The sequence below is a fragment of the Patagioenas fasciata genome, chromosome 2 (assembly GCF_037038585.1).
Source record: "Patagioenas fasciata isolate bPatFas1 chromosome 2, bPatFas1.hap1, whole genome shotgun sequence".
NCBI lineage: Eukaryota > Metazoa > Chordata > Aves > Columbiformes > Columbidae > Patagioenas > Patagioenas fasciata.
In genome coordinates, this window is record NC_092521.1 from 169,334,148 (window position 1) to 169,354,887 (window position 20,740).

A 20,740-nucleotide genomic window follows, 5' to 3' on the forward strand; every position below is an offset into this window, starting at 1 on the left:
CCCGGCCATGCCACACGGTCCCCTGGCCACGCCAAGCTGGGACAATCACGTTGGCAGAGGGTGGTCTGTGTCACCGGCAGAGCAGCCACACAGCCCTGGGGGCGTCCCCGCGATCGGGGAGTCCCCGCACCCCTCCGGTGCTGCGGGGACTCCCCGATCGCGGGGACGCCAGACACATGATGGGGACAGGGGGACACAGGCATGGACTGTCCCCAGACCCCATGGCAAGTCCCCAGGACAGGTGTCACCCCAACACAGGGCTTGCACCCCACTCTGGCACCTCTTACCTGGCACTGCCGCTCCCCCAGCCCTCTCCTCACTCACCCGCAAGAGCTGCGGGTTTTATGGGGTGGGACTGGACACCCAGGGCCATCTGTGGGGCTGGTGATTGGGCACAGCTGGGGCGGGGGGAGATGCTGGGGGTCCCCCCCACTGTCCCGTCTCCAGGGCAAAGCCATCAGGACTGTGCTGGGGGGAGGACCTGGGGTCCCCCAGGCAGCTCTGCCCAGCGGGGCCACATCCTGCATCCGGCACATCTTGGGATTAGGGATTAGTGCTCTGCCCCTCTGGCCCCCCGGCACACATGGACCAGGATACAGCCCGGCTGTGCCCCCAGCCAACATGGATGTGTCGTGACCCCCACGTCCTGGCCCCGTTCATCCCCTCAAGGAATGCCCGGGGGACCTGGTCCTCCAGTTGATGCATCAACAGCACCAGTTGCCATTTATTGTTTTTTGCAGCCCGTACCCCCATTCTCACGCCCAGCGCACAGTTCCTGGGACTGAACCCGTGCAGGAGCTGGGCTGTGACGTCGACCCCAGTGCCACGGGTGGCAAAACAACAGCGGCGGCTTCGCTGTGCGTTGGGTTATAGGAACAAGTGACCAGATACCACCAGAACTCAATTCCCTCCCATGTTCTGCTGCATTTTCCCAGGTTCTCTTCAGAATCACCCTGGGCAAGGTGCTGCCTTCTCCTCTCCCAACAGTGCCACCGGAGCTCATACACACGGCTGAGCCCAAACACAACTGGGGCAGGAGAGACGGGAGCTGGGGCTGCACCGGGTGCCTTCGCAATTAGCTGGTGTCCTTTTCATTAACGCTTCCCGCTGGGGAAACAGATCAGACCAGAGCCGTTGGTGAGCTCCCAGTGCCGAGAGCGGGGATTGCCATGGCTGTTCTCATTTGTGTGCATTACTTGTGCCTGAGCTTATTTGATTTGCTACAACTCCAGCGTCCATGCTGTTTAACACCCCCAGTCCCGTTCTTAAGACATCGGTCACCCCTCGATTGTTTTGGGTGAGGGTCTGTCCGCACATCCAGCCGTGCTGCACGGACCTACTTAGGAGCGGGGAGCAGGGAGGTGTGATTGCAGAGATATTAATTTGCACCTATAGATCTACTCATTTAAGAGAAAATGGTGCAGCTGTTGGGTGGCCGTGGTGGAATCAGGGAAACGTTAAATTGCAGCTGTCCGGAACAGGATACTCGGCACCACACACGCTCCTCAGCTGTGGGGGCAGAACGTGCTATCGTTCCCAAACTGACCAGCACAAACACAGGCAGTGAGGGTCTGCACCCCATGCACCGCGCTTACCGGCGTGTGGGCTGCATTGGTTCATTGCAGTGATGACTGCATTGGTTCATTGTGGTGATGACTGCATCGGTTCATTCTGGCGATGGCTGCATTGGTTCATTCTGGTGATGGCTGCATTGGTTCATTCCCGATGACTGCATTGGTTCATTGTGGCTATGACTGCATTGGTTCATTGTGGCGATGACTGCATTGGTTCATTGCGGCGATGGCTGCATTGATTCATTCTGGCGATGACTGCATTGGTTCATTCCCGATGACTGCATTGGATCATTCCAGCGATGACTGCACTGGTTCATTCCTGATGACTGCATTGGTTCATTGTGGTGATGACTGCATCGGTTCATTCAGGCGATGACTGCATTGGTTCATTCCTGATGACTGCATTGGATCATTCCGGTGATGACTGCACTGGTTGATTCCCGATGGCTGCATTGGTTCATTGAGGCAATGACTGCATTGGTTCATAGCGGTGATGGCTGCATCGGTTCATTCTGGCGATAGCTGCATTGGTTCATTCTGGTGATGGCTGCATTGGTTCATTCCCGATGACTGCATTGGTTCATTGCGGCGATGACTGCATTGGCTTATTCTCGATGGCTGCATTGGTTCATTCCCGATGACTGCATTGGTTCATTGCGGCGATGGCTGCATTGGTTCATTCTGGCGATGACTGCATTGGTTCAATCCCGATGGCTGCATTGGTTCATTCCAGCAATGACTACATTGGTTCATTGTGGCGATGACTGCATTGGTTCATTCCCGATGACTGTATTGGTTCATTCCCAATGGCTGCATTGGTTCATTCCGGCGATGACTGCATTGGATCATTCCCGATGACTGCATTGGTTCATTCCGGCGATGACTGCATTGGATCATTCCCGATGGCTGCATTGGTTCATTCTGGTGATGGCTGCATTGGTTCATTCCCGATGGCTGCATTGGTTCATTCCTGATGACTGCATTGGTTCATTCCCGATGACTGCATTGGTTCATTGCAGCGATGACTGCATTGGTTCATTCCCGATGGCTGCATTGGTTCATTGCAGCGATGACTGCATTGGTTCATTCCCGATGACTGCATTGGTTCATTGCAGCAGTGACTGCATTGGTTCATTCCCGATGGCTGCATTGGCTCATTCCCAATGACTGCATTGGTTCATTCTGGTGGTGGCTGCATTGGTTCATTCCCAATGACTACATTGGTTCATTGCGGCGATGGCTGCATTGGTTCATTCTGGCAATGGCTGCTGAGCAGCGATGCTTTGGCGCTGAGCCTGCTCTGCAGGAGCTGTGCTGGTGTCGTTCCTGGTGACAGAACTGGAAAGGGAAAACAACCCAAGTCTTGGTGGGGTTTTCCAGCCTAGTTCCCCCTTAGTGGCTCGACTTGTTTGACTGCTTGGACTAAAGACAAAAATCCCTTGTCCCACTCAGAAAACCTCTGTTCTATCATTTTGAAAAGCTGATGTAAGTATTAAAGGCCTTTCTGGACCGCTTGGCCAGTCTGGCTAGACGGCAATTGGTTTCCTGTTCTGCAGATCCCCGTTTGGCTATAACGGGGCCGGGGGGGCTGCACTGGTCCGTGATGGGTGTGTCTTTAATCCCTATCTTAGCGCTTTGACCAGCTCTTCATGGTCCCGATTCCATTTCATGCTTTTCCGTTTTGCAACAGTGAGCACAGCAGGCGAGCAATGACAGAACATCCTGGTCCATTTCCGTCAGTATCCTGAATTTCCCATCAGTTATTGTAACCCTTCCCTAGATTAGGGCACTTGCAGCTGCTTACTTTTACTTCAAGCGCCCGGAGGAACCGCTGGACCCCCCGCGAACCCCGAGTACCCAGACCCGCCCCTTCCCCGCTGGCTCCCTGACGTTTTCGGGCGGAACTTGAACTTGCGCTTCCCGCGCAGAGCCCGTCCCACCGCCCCGCCCCGAGCAGCGGCGGAACTACGGCTCCGCGCCGCCCCGGCCCCGCGGCCGCCCCCGCGGAGCCCGCAGCCCGGCCCGGCCGGCGGGGGGACGGCGGCTCCGGGCACGGGGCGGGCGCTGCCCGGTGCTCGGCCCTGCCCGGCCTGTCCCTGTGTGGCCGGCGCGGACACGCTGCTCCGGGTCCCACCCGCCGTGCCGCCCCGGATCGGGCCCTGCTGACAGCGCTGCGGGGACGCGCCGGGCTCACCCCGGGCCGGGCGCTCAGACCTCGGGACAGCCCTGCGCATCTTCCCGCTCTGCTCGGGTACCGGAGCCTGATTTGGGTATCAGGAGCTGCCACGAATCTTCCCTTGATTGCTACATCTCTCCTCGGCCCCGAGCCGGCCGGCCGCGGGGGCGGCGCTGGCTGGGCCGGTGCTTTCCCCGGGGCTGGGGAGGCTCTGGCTGGAGGGAGCGCAGGTGCTGCAGGTGAGGGACCTGCTGCCCTGCGGCTTCATGCCAACGTTGTTCTTGGCAGGGCCCGGCTGTCCCCGCTGCTCGGCCGGTGCGGCTGCTCAGGGCCCAGGCGTCTCCTGCGCAATCCGGAGCATGCCAGCTGCATCTTCCCGCGTCGAGATTTGTGCCTCCGTGTCTGCGGCGAGAGCCAGCGCCGGGCTCCAGGCTGCTCCGCCAAGGTGGGGCTGAGGCAGAGGCTCAACCCGTCTGCTGGCCCCACTGTGCCCTTGCCCAGGTTGTGCAGAGCGGCAGCCGTGGCAGCCAACACGCTGCCCATGCACCCGCTGAGCCGGGTGTGCTTGTGGCTGCAGATGGCGGTGACGTTCGAGGACGTGGCCCTCTACTTCTCCCCCGAGGAGTGGGCAGAGCTGGCGGGCTGGCAGCGGCGGCTCTACCGGGAGGTGATGCTGGACAACTACGAGATGGTGGCCTCGCTGGGTGAGGACTCTCTCTGGCGCTGTGGGGCTGGGCTGGCGGTGGAATTCAGCTCTTGAGCTGAGCCGGAGCCCTTGGAAGGGCAAATGCAGCTGTTGCGGTTGCTGCCCGAGCGCTGGTGTGGCGGTTGGGCTGGCAGGGGTGACCCTGCCAGGCAGCGTCCTGGAGAGCAGTGCTGGGAGAGGGGATGGGATGGGATGGGATGGGCCAGGATGGGATGGGATGGGATGGGATGGGATGGGCCAGGATGGAGTATTTGAGTGGCAGTGCGGGAGAGGGGGCTTCTGCGTGTGCCCTGCACAGGCTGGGCCGCCGTGAAGCCAGAGCTCATCTGCAAGCTGGAGCGAGAAGAGACGCCGTGCGTGCCAGACCCCCCCGGGGTGCGGCGGGGGCACCAGAGCCCTGGGCCAGGTGGGTATTTGGGGGCTGCGGTGGGGGTGGGGGGTTCCAACAGCACCGTCCCCTGGGCCCCAGGTGCCCGGTGCTGCCGGTGAGGTCTGTCTGCCGTGCCACGGTGCAGGGAGCTGCTGCCCCGTCAGCTGTGTCCTGCAGCCAGGAAGGGTGGGGGGCTGGCGGGTGCCTGTGCCATTGCCCATGGGGAGGGGTCCCACGTGCCTGTCCCGGCCCCAGCACCAACCCGGCCTTTACTCCTCAGCAGCCGCTGACCCTGGGACACAGATGGAGGCCGATGTGATCCCCGAGGGGCTGCCGGCACCCCCCGCCCTGCTCCTGGGGGTGCACAAACCAGACGGGATGCAGCAAGGGAGCTCGGCCCAAAGCCCATTTGGCCTTATCCAGGAGTTTCTATTTGGCCACCCCCACCTCCACCCGCTCCTGACACCCGTGCCGCTGGAGAGGAGCCCCTTCCCATGCCCCGAGTGTGACAAGAGCTTCAAGCACCAGGCGTCTCTGGCCATGCACATGCGGAGCCACCGGGGCGAGCGGCCCTTCAGCTGCACCGACTGCAGCAAGAGCTTTGTCCACAAGCACCACCTGCTGAGCCACCAGCGTGTGCACACCGGGGAGAAGCCCTTTGCCTGCAGCCACTGCGGCCACCGCTTCAGGGAGAAGAACCACCTGGTCAAGCACCAGCGCAGCCACACCGGGGAGCGCCCCTTCACCTGTGCCGACTGCGGCAAGAGCTTCAACCGCAAGGGCACGCTCATCACCCACCAGCGCATCCACACCGGGGAGCGCCCCTTCTCCTGCCTGTACTGCAGCAAGAGCTTCAGCCAGAAGGGCGACCTGATCAATCACCAGCGCAGCCACACCGGGGAGAAGCCCTTCACCTGCGCTCAGTGCAGCAAGAGCTTCAGCCAGAAGGGCAACCTGATCACCCACCAGCGCATCCACACTGGGGAGTGTCCCTTCCACTGCCCCGAGTGCGGTAAGAGCTTCATCCACACCGGTGACCTGACCAAGCACCAGCGCAGCCACACTGGGGAGAAACCCTTCGCCTGCCCTGAGTGTGGCAAGAGCTTCAGCCAGAAGGGCAACCTGATCGCCCACCTGCGCATCCACACCGGGGAGCGCCCCTTTACCTGCCCTGAGTGCGGCAAGAGCTTCAGGGACAAGATGACCCTCACCGTCCACCAGCGGGTCCACACCGGTGAGAGGCCCTACAAGTGTGGGGAGTGCGGCAAGACCTGCAGCCGGTTACAGAACCTGAAGAGCCACCAGCGGGTGCACCGGGGCCCATCGGCGCTGCCAGAGGGCGACCAGCAAGACAGGAGGAGGCTGTTCCCGGTGGGCGGACGGGCAGAGGCCAAGCCCTTCCAGTTCAGCGGCTGCGAGAAGCAGTTTCCGTCCGAGGCGCTCATGCTGGGCCACCGGTGCCCCCACGGCACTGTCACGGCCCATTCGGTGATGGACTCGTGATGCTTCGTTTACCTTGATCTCGAAGCACAAAATTAAGGCAACCAAAATGCCAAGGGGTTATAATTCAATCAAACAGTGTTACTTTATTATTTTGCCCGTAAAGCAGCATGCTCTGAAGTAGAGAGAAAAGGAAAGAAAAAGAAAAGGGGGAAAGCGTGTTGGTTACCACCATGGGTCCAAAGGCGTCCCGATGGTCCCACGTCCCAAGCAGCATCCTGCTGGTCCTCCATCATGATCCGTGATCGATCTCCACGATGTCCAGTCAGGATCCATCTTTATGCTGCTTCACCCCCTCGCCCCCATGGGTTGAGGCCAATCTCCGCCTTTGTTTCGCAATCCGGGCTGAACTGCGCAGGCTCGAAGAATCTCCGCTTTGCTTCCAGAACCCGTCTGCGCTTGCGTGGCCTCACGTCCAGGGGTCTCTTCCTTTGGGTGACCTCAGGACCTTCGGCGAGCCTCTGCGCACGCTCTTCTTCATTGGCCTTAGTAAGAGGAGGCAAGTTTGGTGGGGGGCAAGTTGGGCTGAAGCAGCAGATAAGAATCCATCTGGACAGTGGCTGTCGTCCCCAGGTCAGAGAGCCGTAAAACACAGTTCCTCTCAGGCCTCTCTCCAAGTCACTGTCCGTCTGTTCTTGATGGTGATGTTCAGGCAGACACTGTTCTTTGGACCCAGCTGCATCCTTGTGGGGACAAGATAACGGGAGTCTTCAGCACAGGGGGAGCACAGTCCGGTTACAGGCAGCTCAGCAGTCTGAGCCTCGGCCAGCTCAGCATTCCAGGCCAAAGGCAAAAAGTGCACAGCGAGGTAGACTACGAGCCTTCATCCCAAACACCCTGGCCCGTGGCCACCAGGAGACACTGCCCAGGCAAAACAGGGAGGAGCTGGAAGTAGAGACTACGGAAATGATTTCTTGGAACTCATTTTAATAAGAACGACCTTTTCGGGGAAAGGTTCTGAATATGTACAGGCGTTCCTGGGATTACCATGAACATGTAATACTTCATTTTTAACCAGGCTTGCTGCTGCGGGGGGTGTGCACGTCTGTGGTGCAGTGATCCCCGTGCGCCCAGCGCGGAGTAAAGTTACCTTCTTTCTAACCGTACGGGTTGTAAGGGTCTTTCCCACGTGTCACGGGAGGACGGCGCAGGGCTGACCTGGATCTGACCACCCATCCCAAGGAGCCCGGCCCTTCCCAACGAGGGACCTACACCTGGAATCGGCAGCTGAATCAACACCAGCAGGTGCACCAGGGCCCATCGGCGCTGCCAGAGGGTGATGGCAGGAGAGGGGGGTACATCCCGGGCATCATGGCTGATGGTCCATCCCATCAGCCTCGCTGGTCCGGCAGTCATCGCCAAAAGCCCATCACCCGTCCTTCAGGTCCAGAATCACTGAGGTTGTAAAAGCCCCTTGAGATCATGGAATCCAACCGTTAACCTCACCCTGTCCCTGCCCCATGTCCTGAGAACCTCATGTCCGTCTGTCCAGCCCTCCAGGGATGGTGACTCCAGCACTGCCCTGGGCAGCCTGTTCCAATGCCCCACAGCCCTTTGGGGAAGAAATTGTTCCCAGATCCAACCTCAACCTCCCCTGGTGCAACTTGAGGCCGTTTCCTCTGCTCCTGGCGCTTGTTCCTGGGGAGCAGAGCCCGATCCCCCGGCTCCAAGCTCCTTTCAGGCAGTTCAGAGAACAAGATGCTTGGAGAGAGCAACACGTTTTGTATGGGAACCACAAGGATTTATTTGTGTAACACAATTAAGGGCCAAGTCGTTTGTCTTGATACTGAATAAAATGTTTGTCATTTGAAATACATATATTGCAAATAGATGTGTTTGTATGTGGTTATTATTACTAACCCTTGTGGTTGCATTTGTACAGACTGTAGAGCAGCCTGGCAGCAATACGGGCAGCAACTGAAACCTTTTGTGTGTCTCCCAGCCCTGGGGAGAAGGGTCGGGGGATTCCCTCCAGCTCTGCCTCCTCCTCCTGTTCTGGTCATGGCCCTGCTTCATCATCACCCCTCACTAAGAGAGCCGGGGTTTTGGGGGTATTTTTCCATCTGGGTGACTGGCACGGGGTACTGAGCGGGGTACTGAGCAGACACAAGCCAGGCACAGCACAATGCAGCACGTTGTGCCTCCTCAGAGCAAACACAGCGTTTTCCTTGTAAATACGCTCTCACTTCATCAGGGTCCTGCAGTTGTTCCGGAGTGAAGCCCCAAACCGCTGGAGGTGACAAGTTCTCTAGATACAGCTTACGGTCTCCACACGCCGTGCCACCCGCGACCACCCTGCGTGGGCCAGGACTCGGGTGATGTTCGTGAGAGATCTTTTTGGAACCCTGCACACAACCTGCAGCACATTCAGGGGTCACGGCAGTAGGAGCGTGCGAGCTTGACCAGCGCCAGGCTGCTCGGAGTTCTCAGAAGTGATTTACCTGGCCGGAAGGGGAAGGAGGTGAAAGATCGGGGGGAAATACCCACACCCCATTTCCCCATAGATGGGTTGTGATTAATAATCAGCTCCGAGAGACGGCACCTGAGGAACAGAAATGACAACACTGCCTAAATATAACAACCTAGGTGCATTGCAAAATACGTTATTGTATCATAAACTGAAAACACACAGGACAGCAATGTGATAACCCGCATCCTTCTCCCAGAGGTGATGAGCAGCATTGCAGGGAATGCAATATAAATGCTGGTTTGGCTGGGGTAGAGTTAATTCTCCTCCCAGCAGCTGGTACAGTGCTGTAGTTTGGATTTGGTATCATCAGAGTGCTGATAACGTATGAATGTTCTGGTTGTCGCTGAGCAATGTTCACCCCAAATCAAGGATTCTTCAGCAAGGAGACTGGAGAGGCACAAGAACCTGGGAAGGAGGGGAGAGGAGTGGAAGGCACATCATTCAAAGAGAGAAGCAGCAATATGTTTTGTGGAGATAAAGCGATAATTGGAGAGAGATCAATGAAATCAAAGGAATTTAATAAAGTTTAACAGCAGTACGACAAAGTTATTGAGTTTCATGGCAAGGTTCACCTTATTATTTACTGCATAGAAGAATTGTACAAGGGAAAAATTAAGATTGATTTGATTAAGAACGATTCACACACAGACCAGAGACCCAAAGGTTAAAGAAGACAAAGGTTATAACAATTGATATGCAGTGGCTACATGGCTTAGTAATGTTTATTAGTACCAATGAGTACCAATTCCCATGGGAACCAGGGCATGTGATCATGAGGCCACTTCCAGCTGTCTGTAGGAAGCCTGGTCAGCTTCCTCCTCCTGACCAGGTGGCCTGTGGTCAACACCCACAGCAGGGCCCCCTTGCTAGCTTGTCCCCTGATTGTCACTTGGGGCAGGTGAAGGTTTCTCACAGCTCTGGATGCACTGGTGCTGGATCAGGCCGCCCTTCTGTCTGAAACTCTTGCCACAGTGGCTGCAGAGAAAGGGCTTCTGCCCAGTGTGGATGCGCTGGTGACCGACCAGGCAGCTCTTCTGGCTGAAGCTCTTGCCACACTCAGTGCAGGCAAAGGGCTTCTCCCCGGTGTGGATGCGCTGGTGACAAACCAGAAGCCTCTTCCGGTCAAGGCTCTTGCCACAGTGGCTGCAGGCAAAGGGCTTCTCCCCAGTGTGGATGCGCTGGTACCTCAGCAGATCATTGCTGTAACTGAAGCTCTTGCCGCAGTCAGTGCAGGCAAAAGGATTCTCCCCGGTGTGGATGCGCTGGTGGCTGATCAGGATGCTCTTATCCCTGATACCCGGCAGCCCCTCGGGGATCGCATCGGCCTCCATCTGTGTCCCAGGGTCAGCGGCTGCTGAGGAGTAAAGGCCGGGTCAGTGCTGGGCCGGGACAGGCACGTGGGACCCCTCCCCATGGGCAATGGCACAGGCACCCGCCAGCCCCCCACCCTTCCTGGCTGCAGGACACAGCTGACGGGGCAGCAGCTCCCTGCACCGTGGCACGGCAGACAGACCTCACCGGGCAGCACCGGGCACCTGGGGCCAAGGGGACGGTGCTGCTGGAACCCCCCACCCCCACCGCAGCCCCCAAATACCCACCTGGCCCAGGGCTCTGGTGCCCCCGCCGCACCCGGGGGGGTCTGGCACGCACGGCGTCTCTTCTCGCTCCAGCTTGCAGATGAGCTCTGGCTTCACGGCGGCCCAGCCTGTGCGGGGCACACGCAGAAGCCCCCTCTCCCGCACTGCCACTCAAATACTCCATCCTGGCCCATCCCATCCCATCCCATCCCATCCCATCCCATCCCATCCCATCCCCTCTCCCAGCCCCGCTCTCCAGGACGCTGCCTGGCAGGGTCACCCCTGCCAGCCCAACCGCCACACCAGCGCTCGGGCAGCAACCGCAACAGCTGCATTTGCCCTTCCAAGGGCTCCGGCTCAGCTCAAGAGCTGAATTCCACCGCCAGCCCAGCCCCACAGCGCCAGAGAGAGTCCTCACCCAGCGAGGCCCTTTCCCGCCCTTGCACTGGCGGAGCAGAGGCGGCTGAGCAGTGCCCTCGCTTGCTGGTGGAGAAAGAAAAGCAACGCCCTTTCTGCAACCCGTTCCTACCGGTGCCTTAGGAGCAGCTCTAAACATCGAGCATGATCAGTTCCAGGAGCAGACACTGCCTGACAAAATGTGGCCAAGTTCAGAACGGGTAGTTTTGAAGAAGAAACGTAACTGACAGGAACATTCACTGAAAGGAGAATGGGTTCTGTCCCAGCCTAAACCAGCACGGGCACACAGCGCATTCCCCATCCTGCTGCGTCACCCTCCAATTATTAAGTTTCATGGCAGGTTCAACTTATTATTGACTGTACAGAAGAACTGTACAAAGGAAGAGTGGAAGACTTGAGAATGACACAGAGACCAGAGAACCAAAGAGTAAAGAAGACAAAAGCTATAATAATTATTATAATAACTAACATGGAACCATGTAGCCACATGGCTTAGTAATGTTTCATTAGTACCCATTGTTTGCTCCCTAAGAAATGAGTCTTGGAGAAGTGGCCCACTCCTCACGCATTGATGGCGTGATCCGAGTCTCGAGCTCAGGCATCGGTGCTCAACATCGGATGGAGCATCCAATTCCAAGCTCCTGTTGCTGTGGGGCCCATCCAGAAGGAGTTTCCCACCAGTGACGTTCTCCATCCTTTTCCACGGCCTCCAGGACACGCTCTATCTTCTCTGCACCGTGCTGCGCGATCACCAGGGCTCTTGGTCCACTGTGCCCAATTCGTTTCAGCAACTGACTCGGGTCATGGTGTTGCAACACTTTTCTCACCTCTGTGGGTTCATTCCAGCAGGGGTTGGGAATAAATCTGGATACAATGGGTAGTTGGATTGTAGGAGCTGGTGGGTTGTGACAGCACCTGAATAGTTGAAATCACATCCCGCAGGCTCAGTAAAATTCCAGATGCAGATAACAGAGGTTATGTGTCTCTGCAGTGGTGTTGTCTGTAAATCTACAACCACAAAGGGTTCTCACACAAACACACCCAACACACACAAGTACAGTCCCAGGGGATTCATCAGGACGAACTGCAAAATGTCCCGTTTTGCTCGGCTGGAGGAAGTGCTGTTGGAACATCAGCCAGCTCTCTTGGACCCCCTGCCTTCTGGAGCCCTGTCCCATGCATTCTTCAAGCAGGACCTTGGAGAGGCCAAAGTTCACCCAGCTGTTGTCCGTGGGTTTAGTCCCGCTCATTGTCCTGCTTCCTCCACGCAGGATGCTGAACTCCAGCATCCCACGGTCGCTGCAGCCGAGGCTGCTCCCAACCTCGCTGCTGAACTGAGGAGGTGTGCGCTGGATGGTCGGGTTCTGAGGTGACTGTGAACCGGCTGAAGGGAAGAAGCCAGAGAGTCCTGGTCAATGGGGCAGAGTCCAGTTGAGGCCTGGACCTAGTGCAGTGCCCCAGGGGTCAGTGCTGGGACCAGTGTTATTCAATATATTCATCAATATTCTCTAACACCTCCAAGCAGCTCTTCTTGGTTTGTAAGGCCAAGGTCCAGCAGCATCCCTCTCCCCGTTGGCTCCTCCACCATCTGTACCAAATGTTGTCACCTGTAGGAACCTCCTGGGCTGTGCGTGCTCAGATGTGTTGCCCACCCAGCAGATGTCAGGGGGATTGGAGTCTCCCATGGGAACCAGGGCATGTGATCATGAGGCCACTTCCAGCTGTCTGTAGGAAGCCTGGTCAGCTTCCTCCTCCTGACCAGGTGGCCTGTGGTCAACACCCACAGCAGGGCCCCCTTGCTAGCTTGTCCACTGATTGTCACTCGGGGCAGGTGAAGGTTTCTCACGGCTGTGGATGCGCTGGTGCTTCTTCAGGTTCCTCTTATCCCTGAAGCTCTTGCCACACTCCGGGCAGACAAAGGGGCGCTCCCCAGTATGGATGCGCTGGTGCCTCAGCAGATCGTTTTTATAACCGAAGCTCTTGCCACACTCAGTGCAGGCAAAGGGCTTCTCCCCGGTGTGGATGAACTGGTGGCTGATCAAGTTCCTTTTATCCCTGAAGCGATTGCCACAGTGGCTGCAGGCAAAGGGCTTCTCCCCGGTGTGGATGCGCTGGTGCCTCAGCAGATCATTGTTGTAACTGAAGATCTTGCCGCAGTCGGTACAGGAAAAAGGATTCTCCCCGGTGTGGATGTTCTGGTGGCTGATCAGGCTCCTCTTCTCCCTGAAGCTCTTGCCACAGTGGGTGCAGGCAAAGGGCTTCTCCCCGGTGTGCAGGCGCTGGTGACTGACCAGGTAGCACTTCCGGCTGAAGTTCTTGCCACACTCAGTACAGGCAAAGGGCTTCTCCCCGGTGTGGGTGCGCTGATGGCAGATTAAGAGGAACTTACGGCTGAAGCTTTTGCCGCACTCACTGCAGGTGAAGGGCTTCTCCTTGCTGTGGACACACCGCTGGACAATGAGTTTCCTCTTGGCCCTGAAGCCCTTCGGACAGTGGGCACAAGCAAAGGGGCGCTCCCTAGTGTGGATGCGCTGGTGGCTGATCAGGATGCTCTTATCCCTGATACCCGGCAGCCCCTCGGGGATCGCACCGGCCTCCATTTGTGTCCCAGGGTCAGCGGCTGCTGAGGAATAAAGGCCGGGTCAGTGCTGGGCTGGGACAGGCACGTGGGACCCCTCCCCATGGGCAATGGCACAGGCACCCGCCAGCCCCCCACCCTTCCTGGCTGCAGGACACAGCTGACGGGGCAGCAGCTCCCTGCACCGTGGCACGGCAGACAGACCTCACCGGGCACCACCGAGCACCTGGGGCCAAGGGGACGGTGCTGCTGGAACCCCCCACCCCCACCGCAGCCCCCAAATACCCACCTGGCCCAGGGCTCTGGTGCCCCCTCCGCACCCCGGGGGGGTCTGGCACGCACGGCGTCTCTTCTCGCTCCAGCTTGCAGATGAGCTCTGGCTTCACGGCGGCCCAGCCTGTGGGGCACACATAGAAGCCCCCTCTCCCGCACTGCCACTCAAATACTCCATCCTGGCCCATCCCATCCCATCCCATCCCATCCCATCCCATCCCATCTCCCAGCACCGCTCTCCAGGACGCTGCCTGGCAGGGTCACCCCTGCCAGCCCAACCGCCACACCAGCGCTCGGGCAGCAACCGCAACAGCTGCATTTGCCCTTCCAAGGGCTCCGGCTCAGCTCAAGAGCTGAATTCCACCGCCAGCCCAGCCCCACAGCGCCAGAGAGAGTCCTCACCCAGCGAGGCCACCATCTCGTAGTTGTCCAGCATCACCTCCCGGTAGAGCCGCCGCTGCCAGCCCGCCAGCTCTGCCCACTCCTCGGGGGAGAAGTAGAGGGCCACGTCCTCGAACGTCACCGCCATCTGCAGCCACAAGCACACCAGGCTCAGGCAGGACTGGGGGGCGCTGCCTGGCCCGGCACCGGCAGCGCCAGCAGCACGGCGGGGCTCTCCCCGCTTGCCCCCCTCTCTCCTCGCCGCCTCAGCGCCAGCGCCGCAGCTTGGGGACAGCCCCGAGCTGGCGCCCACGCCAACGGGCTCCCCCCGGGGGCCTCGCTCTGCTCCCCGGGGCCCGGCGGGCTCCCGCTCCTCATTGGGCTCTGCCGCGGTTCAGCCCCCGCCGCCAAAGGAGTCGAGAAACAGCAGCGCTGCTGAGGGGACAAGCGCGGGACAAGCGCGGGACAAGCGCGGGACAAGCGCGGGACAAGCGCGGGACACCCCCGGCCAACACTCACCGCCCCCGAGCCCGCTCCGGCCGCACCGCAGCCTCAGCCCCGCGGGCCCCTGCCCGCCCTCTTCTACTCGGCGTGACGTCACCGGCCACCGAGGCCCCCTTTGGCCAGGGCGGGTCACGTGTCCTCACCGGGGCTCCTCCCACCGCGCTCCGCCCATTGCCTCCGGTCCAGCCCCGCCCCGCCCGTCACCCGCCCCCTGTTCCCAGCCGCGCTGCTCGTGCCCGGACCCGGCAGCCTCCGCTCGGTCCCCGCCGCTCCCGGGGCGGCTGCGCTCGACCCCCCAGCCAAAGCAGCAGCGGCACAGCAGCTGAAGCCCCAGCGGTGGTGGGGCTCTCAGACTTGAAGCACCGGTCAAGTCCGGGGCCGACTTTGGATCCAGCCACACCCGGACTCGTCTCTGAGAAGCTGAGGAAGCAAGAGGGTCCCTTCTGAAGCCCGTGGCCCGACGGGAGGGCCTCTCTCTGCCCGTGTGCAGCCCCGTTCCCACAGAAACCACCTGGAACAGCCCTCACCGCGTTCCCTCGGTCCGTGGCCGTCCCTCTAAAATGTCCCTGAGTTCCTTGCGTCCATGACTTTCGGCTCTGATCTGTCACAACAGTCTCCGGGCCAGGAGAGATGCTGCTGGGGTGGGACTGTTCGCGCTGCACCACAAGGCCGTGGCTGGGGTAGCTGGCTGGCCCGTGCCCAGGCTCTGCGGGCTCAAGGTGCTGATGTCCAGGACGTGACAAATGTCTTAGCATGCTCTGGTCAGCCTCTGCAACAGCTGTGCACATCTGCATGGAGGGCACGGGCATCCCCAGGGCTTCCCCAGCCCCGCGCACACGGGGTTGCTGGTGTCCCTTCTACAACTGGCTCTGAGATCTCCCCCGGCACCCCCGCACGCAAACCTGCCCACGGCGGCCGTGCTCAGCGAGAGGTGCTGGCACGGGCAGCCTGCGGGGACATGGGACACGAGACGTGGGCGTGTGCTGGGGAGCCACAGGGACGGGCTCTCTGAACAACGCGGAGACACTGACTGCAAAGCGTGACAAGGCTGAGAGGCTCTGAGACAGAGACGTCGGGAACGGGGATGGGGGTGTAGGAAGCGACCGTCTTGCCAATAGAACAGGCTCAGGCAGGACCTCCCAGCAAAGCAGAGTTTCTTCATGATTTTGCCAAAGCGGGTGTTCAACCTCAGGGTAAGCACACACTGAACAGGGCAAAAGCGGCTGTTGATATTCCCCCAGTCCCAGCCGCAAGTTCCCTCCCCTGCACGAGACCCCCTGCACCCACCACTGATGGGGGCTCGGCTGCTGTGCCGCTGCCCTGGGGGTCTCCTAGCAGGAGTTCTCGGCCCGGCTGCAGCTCAGGCCGTTCCCTCCTGTGGACTCTGCAGCAAAGCGCTGCTGGTTTGGCCGGGGGGGCCGAGCGCAGCCGCCCCAGGAGCGGAACAGCCCGTGGTGCGTGCGGTGCGAGCGCTGCCCGGCGGGACCGAGCGCCGCCCTGTGGGACCGACGCGGTTTGCAGCCCAAAGCCAAAGCGCAGCCCCAGCCCAGCTGGGCTGGAGCCTTGAGCTGCATCCCAGCCAGGAGCGGGACATCAGCCTGTCCCGGGCTGGGCTGGGCCAGCGGGAATGGCCGACAAGCCAGCCGGGTGACTCCTGCTCGGCAAAGACAAAGCACCCGTGGCATCGCCTTTGCTCAGGGACCTGCGGGCCCTTTCCCGCCAGCAAGCGAGGGCACCGCTCAGCCGCCTCCGCTGCGCCAGCGCAAGGGCGGGCAAGGGCCGCGCCTGCGAGGCGGAGCGGACAGCACAGGTGACCCCTCAGTGCCCAATGAGCGTCCCACGCCACGCACGTTAGACTCAGTTTAAAGCTGGGAAGCGCGGGGCCGCGCTCTCTTTGTTGGCGGCCGAGGTCCCCGGAGGCCTCTGGCCGTTCTTGGCCCTGCGCTCCCGATCCGCGCGTCGGGGAATCCGGTCCGGGAGCTGCCGGCGGCTGCGCTGGAGCGTGAGCGCTGCGACCCCCGGGGCTGAGGCTGCGGTGCGGCCGGAGCGGGCTCGGGGGCGGTGAGTGTTGGCCGGGGGTGTCCTGCGCTTGTCCCGTTCTTGTCCCGTTCTTGTCCCCTCAGCAGCGCTGCTGTTTCTCGGCTCCTTTGGCGGCGGGGGCTGAACCGCGGCAGAACCCAATGAGGAGCGGGAGCTCTCCGGGCCCCGGGGAGCAGAGCGAGGTCCCCGGGGGGAGCCCGTTGGCGTGGGCGCCAGCTCGGGGCTGTCCCCAAGCTGCGGCGCTGGCGCTGAGGCGGCGAGGGGAGAGGGGCGCAAGCGGGGAGAGCCCCGCCGTGCTGCTGGCGCTGCCGGTGCCGGGCCAGGCAGCGCCCCCCAGTCCTGCCTGAGCCGGGTGTGCTTGTGGCTGCAGATGGCGGTGACGTTCGAGGACGTGGCCCTCTACTTCTCCCCCGAGGAGTGGGCAGAGCTGGCGGGCTGGCAGCGGCGGCTCTACCGGGAGGTGATGCTGGACAACTACGAGATGGTGGCCTCGCTGGGTGAGGACTCTCTCTGGCGCTGCGGGGCTGGGCTGGCGGTGGAATTCAGCTCTTGAGCTGAGCCGGAGCCCTTGGAAGGGCAAATGCAGCTGTTGCGGTTGCTGCCCGAGCGCTGGTGTGGCGGTTGGGCTGGCAGGGGTGACCCTGCCAGGCAGCGTCCTGGAGAGCGGTGCTGGGAGAGGGGATGGGATGGGATGGGATGGGATGGGCCAGGATGGAGTATTTGAGTGGCAGTGCGGGAGAGGGGGCTTCTGCGTGTGCCCCGCACAGGCTGGGCCGCCGTGAAGCCAGAGCTCATCTGCAAGCTGGAGCGAGAAGAGACGCCGTGCGTGCCAGACCCCCCCGGGGTGCGGCGGGGGCACCAGAGCCCAGGGCCAGGTGGGTATTTGGGGGCTGCAGTGGGGGTGGGGGGTTCCAGCAGCACCGTCCCCTTGGCCCCAGGTGCCCGGTGCTGCCCGGTGAGGTCTGTCTGCCGTGCCACGGTGCAGGGAGCTGCTGCCCCGTCAGCTGTGTCCTGCAGCCAGGAAGGGTGGGGGGCTGGCGGGTGCCTGTGCCATTGCCCATGGGGAGGGGTCCCACGTGCCTGTCCCGGCCCCAGCACTGACCCAGCCTCTCCTCCCCAGCAGCTGATGATGTCCAGGCGCAGCAGGAGGCCGAGTCTGTCCGTGAGGAGATTCCGGTCCCCGCTGCCCTGCTCCCGGGGGTGCCCAAAACGGGTGGGATGCAGGGAAGCCCATCAGGGCAGCCCCTCCTGGAACCCTCGCCACTGGAGCAGAATTCCACCACCTGCCCTGAGTGCAACAAGAGCTTCAAGAATCAGGCGCTGCTGACCTTGCACATGCGGAGCCACAGGGGCGAGCGGCCCTTCAGCTGCACCGACTGCGGAAAGAGCTTCAACCGCAAAGATGTCCTGCTGAACCACCAGCGCATCCACACTGGGGAGAAGCCCTTTGCCTGCACTGAGTGTGGCAAGAGATTCAGCCGGAAGAGCTGCCTGTTCATTCACCAGCGCATCCACACTGGAGAGAAGCCATTAGCCTGCAGCCACTGTGGCAAGAGCTTCAGCCAGAAGAGCAACCTGGTCATTCACCAGCGCACCCACACTGGGGAGCACCCCTATGTCTGCAATGAGTGTGGCAAGAGCTTCAGCCAGAAGAGCTGCCTGGTCAGTCACCAGCGCATCCACACCAGGGAGAAGCCCTTTCCCTGCAGCCACTGTGGCAAGAGCTTCAGCCGTAAGAGCTGCCTGGTCAGTCACCAGCGCATCCACACCGGGGAGAAGCCCTTTGCCTGCAGCCACTGTGGCAAGAGCTTCAGCCAGAAGAACCACCTGGTCCATCACCAGCGCATCCACACTGGGGAGACGCCCTTTGCCTGCACTGAGTGTGGCAAGAGCTTCAGATGGAAGAACCACTTCGTCTATCACCAGCGCACCCACACTGGGGAGAAGCCCTTTGCCTGCAGCCACTGTGACAAGAGCTTCAGCTTGAAGAGGCACCTGGTCATTCACCAGCGCATCCACACTGGGGAGAAGCCCTTTGCCTGCAGCCACTGTGGCAAGAGCTTCAGCCTCAAGATGCACCTGGTCCATCACCAGCGCATCCACACTGGGGAGAAGCCCTTTGCCTGCACTGCGTGTGGCAAGAGCTTCAGCCAGAAGAGCCACCTGGTCAGACACCAGCGCATCCACACGGGGGAGAAACCCTTTGCCTGCACTGAGTGTGGCAAGAGCTTCAGACAGAAGAAGCACTTCGTCTGTCACCAGCGCACCCACACTGGGGAGAAGCCCTTTGACTGCACTGAGTGTGGCAAGAGCTTCAGACAGAAGAGCTGCCTGGTCAGACACCAGGACACTCACACCAGGGAGAAACCCTTTGCCTGCACTGAGTGTGGCAAGAGCTTCAGACAGAATAGAAACCTCTACAGGCACCAGCGCATCCAGGGCCATAAGAGACCTTCACCTGCCCCGAGTGACAATCAGGGGACAAGCTAGCAAGGGGGCCCTGCTGTGGGTGTTGACCACAGGCCACCTGGTCAGGAGGAGGAAGCTGACCAGGCTTCCTACAGACAGCTGGAAGTGGCCTCATGATCACATGCCCTGGTTCCCATGGGAACTGGTACTAATTGGTACTAATGAAACATTACTAAGCCATGTAGCCACTGCATATTAATTGTTATAACCTTTGTCTTCTTTAACCTTTGGGTCTCTGGTCTGTGTGTGAATCGTTCTTAATCAAATCAATCTTAATTTTTCCCTTGTATAATTCTTCTATGCAGCAAATAATAAGGTGAACCTTGCCATGAAACTCAATAACTTTGTTGTACCGCTGTTAAACTTTATTATATTCCTTTGATTTCATTGATCTCTCTCCAATTATTGCTTTATCTCCACAAAACATATTGCTGCTTCTCTCTTTGAATGATGTGCCTTCCACTCCTCTCCCCTCCTTCCCAGGTTCTTGTGCCTCTCCAGTCTCCTCGCTGAAGAATCCTTATTTGGGGTGAACATTGCTCAGCGACAACCAGAACATTCATACGTTATCAGCACTCTGATGATACCAAATCCAAACTACAGCACTGTACCAGCTGCTGGGAGGAGAATTAACTCTACCCCAGCCAAACCAGCATTTCTGTTTCCCCATTCCCCCCACCCCGCAGAGCCTCCAACCGCTTGTCTTGCTGACTGCAGCGCGTGTCACACCCATGGACAACCTGTGCAACGGTGCCCGTGGGCAAGTCCGCCCCCGGGCCACGAGCCCATCCTGGGTGGCATCCCTTCCTTGGTGGCCTGAGCACCATGGGCCCACTGGGCTACAAATAATTCACCCTTGTGTTGCCAGTGCAGGCACAGCTGAGCCACTTGAGTCTCAGCAGCCTGATGCACCTGCTGGTCGATGTTCTTCAGTGGCCACCTCTTGGGTCCAGGAGCATCTGTGTGATGCACTTTTCCAGCCGGGATCTCCAGCCGGGCAGCAATATCTTGCTGCGCTGCAGCAGCCCGGGTGGCTTTGTCCCTGCGCTGCCAGTTGCTCCGATCCGTTGCTGTACCCACCCCCACAGGGCCCCTGCCACCATCCGTGAGTCAGGAGAGAGGCAGAGCCCTGGCCACTGCTCTGGGCCAGCAGTGGCCAAAGCCAGCTGGGCGCCTCTCAGCTCTGCAAACCGGCTCCTTTCACCTTCTCCAGCAGCTGCTGCCGCTTGGGGCTCCAGAGAGTGACTCTGTGACTGCTGCTTTCCAACAACAGGACAGGACCCATCAGTGAACAGGGCGTATCGCTTCTCATTTTCTGGCAATTGATTGTACAACGGGGCCTCTTCATCACCCGTCACCTCCTCCTCTGGCGATATCCAAAACCTTGGCCTTCTGGCCGGTCCATGATCACTCCCAAGGCTCCCGGTGACTGGGGTTTCCCATTCACGCCTGTTCTGTGCTCAGCGCCACCCACCTGCTCCACGCAGCATCAGTCACAGGATGTGTAGAGGGACCCTCCCTTTGCCCACCCAGCCCAGCACCGGGGGTCGGGGTGCCAGAGGAGCCGTGCTTCTGTACCAGCTGCTTCCGAAGCAGCTCCAACCCCTTCATATGCTGCCAATGTCTCTTTTCCAGCTGGAGCACAGCGAGCCTTGGATCCTCTGCATCCCCCCCTTGGATCCTCTGCATCCCCGCCTCCCAAGCC

The 20,740-nt window shown here is 60.0% G+C and overlaps 2 protein-coding genes across 3 annotated transcripts; one reads left to right on the forward strand and one right to left on the reverse strand.

The window, feature by feature from the left end:
• Positions 1 to 3,515: 3,515 nt before the first annotated feature.
• On the forward strand, positions 3,516 to 19,422 carry LOC136099093 (uncharacterized). Its single transcript, XM_071805524.1, has 16 exons — positions 3,516 to 3,989; positions 4,328 to 4,454; positions 4,755 to 4,862; positions 5,107 to 6,325; positions 8,547 to 8,650; positions 13,209 to 13,402; positions 13,872 to 14,062; positions 14,713 to 14,865; positions 15,140 to 15,245; positions 15,645 to 15,719; positions 15,862 to 16,173; positions 16,250 to 16,336; positions 16,382 to 16,587; positions 16,690 to 17,063; positions 17,334 to 17,441; positions 17,687 to 19,422. The coding sequence occupies exons 2-16, from the start codon at positions 4,328 to 4,330 to the stop codon at positions 19,054 to 19,056; spliced, it is 4,734 nt and encodes a 1,577-aa protein (XP_071661625.1). The 5' UTR covers positions 3,516 to 3,989; the 3' UTR covers positions 19,057 to 19,422.
• On the reverse strand, positions 11,219 to 14,652 carry LOC136098381 (uncharacterized). 2 transcript variants are annotated; one of them, XM_071805477.1, is made up of 4 exons: positions 14,542 to 14,652; positions 14,044 to 14,170; positions 13,658 to 13,765; positions 11,219 to 13,410 (listed from the first exon to the last, which is right to left on the reverse strand). In XM_071805477.1, the coding sequence occupies exons 2-4, from the start codon at positions 14,168 to 14,170 to the stop codon at positions 12,590 to 12,592; spliced, it is 1,056 nt and encodes a 351-aa protein (XP_071661578.1). In that variant the 5' UTR covers positions 14,542 to 14,652; the 3' UTR covers positions 11,219 to 12,589. The 2 variants fall into 2 exon arrangements, with proteins under 2 accessions (XP_071661578.1, XP_065687798.2); XM_065831726.2 differs by having other exon boundaries at positions 11,219 to 13,413.
• Positions 19,423 to 20,740: the final 1,318 nt, after the last annotated feature.

Coding starts and splice junctions, on each gene's coding strand:
- LOC136099093 (XM_071805524.1), top strand. CDS start 4,328: ATGGCGGTGACGTTCGAGGACGTGGCCCTCTACTTCTCCCCCGAGGAG. Junction 15,246..15,644: donor CCAGGCTCTGCGGGCTCAAG/GTGCTGATGTCC, acceptor TCTTGCCAATAG/AACAGGCTCAGGCAGGACCT. Junction 15,720..15,861: donor AGCGGGTGTTCAACCTCAGG/GTAAGCACACAC, acceptor GGGGTCTCCTAG/CAGGAGTTCTCGGCCCGGCT.
- LOC136098381 (XM_065831726.2), bottom strand. CDS start 14,170: ATGGCGGTGACGTTCGAGGACGTGGCCCTCTACTTCTCCCCCGAGGAG. Junction 13,766..14,043: donor CGAGATGGTGGCCTCGCTGG/GTGAGGACTCTC, acceptor TGTGCCCCACAG/GCTGGGCCGCCGTGAAGCCA. Junction 13,414..13,657: donor GCACCAGAGCCCTGGGCCAG/GTGGGTATTTGG, acceptor TTTATTCCTCAG/CAGCCGCTGACCCTGGGACA.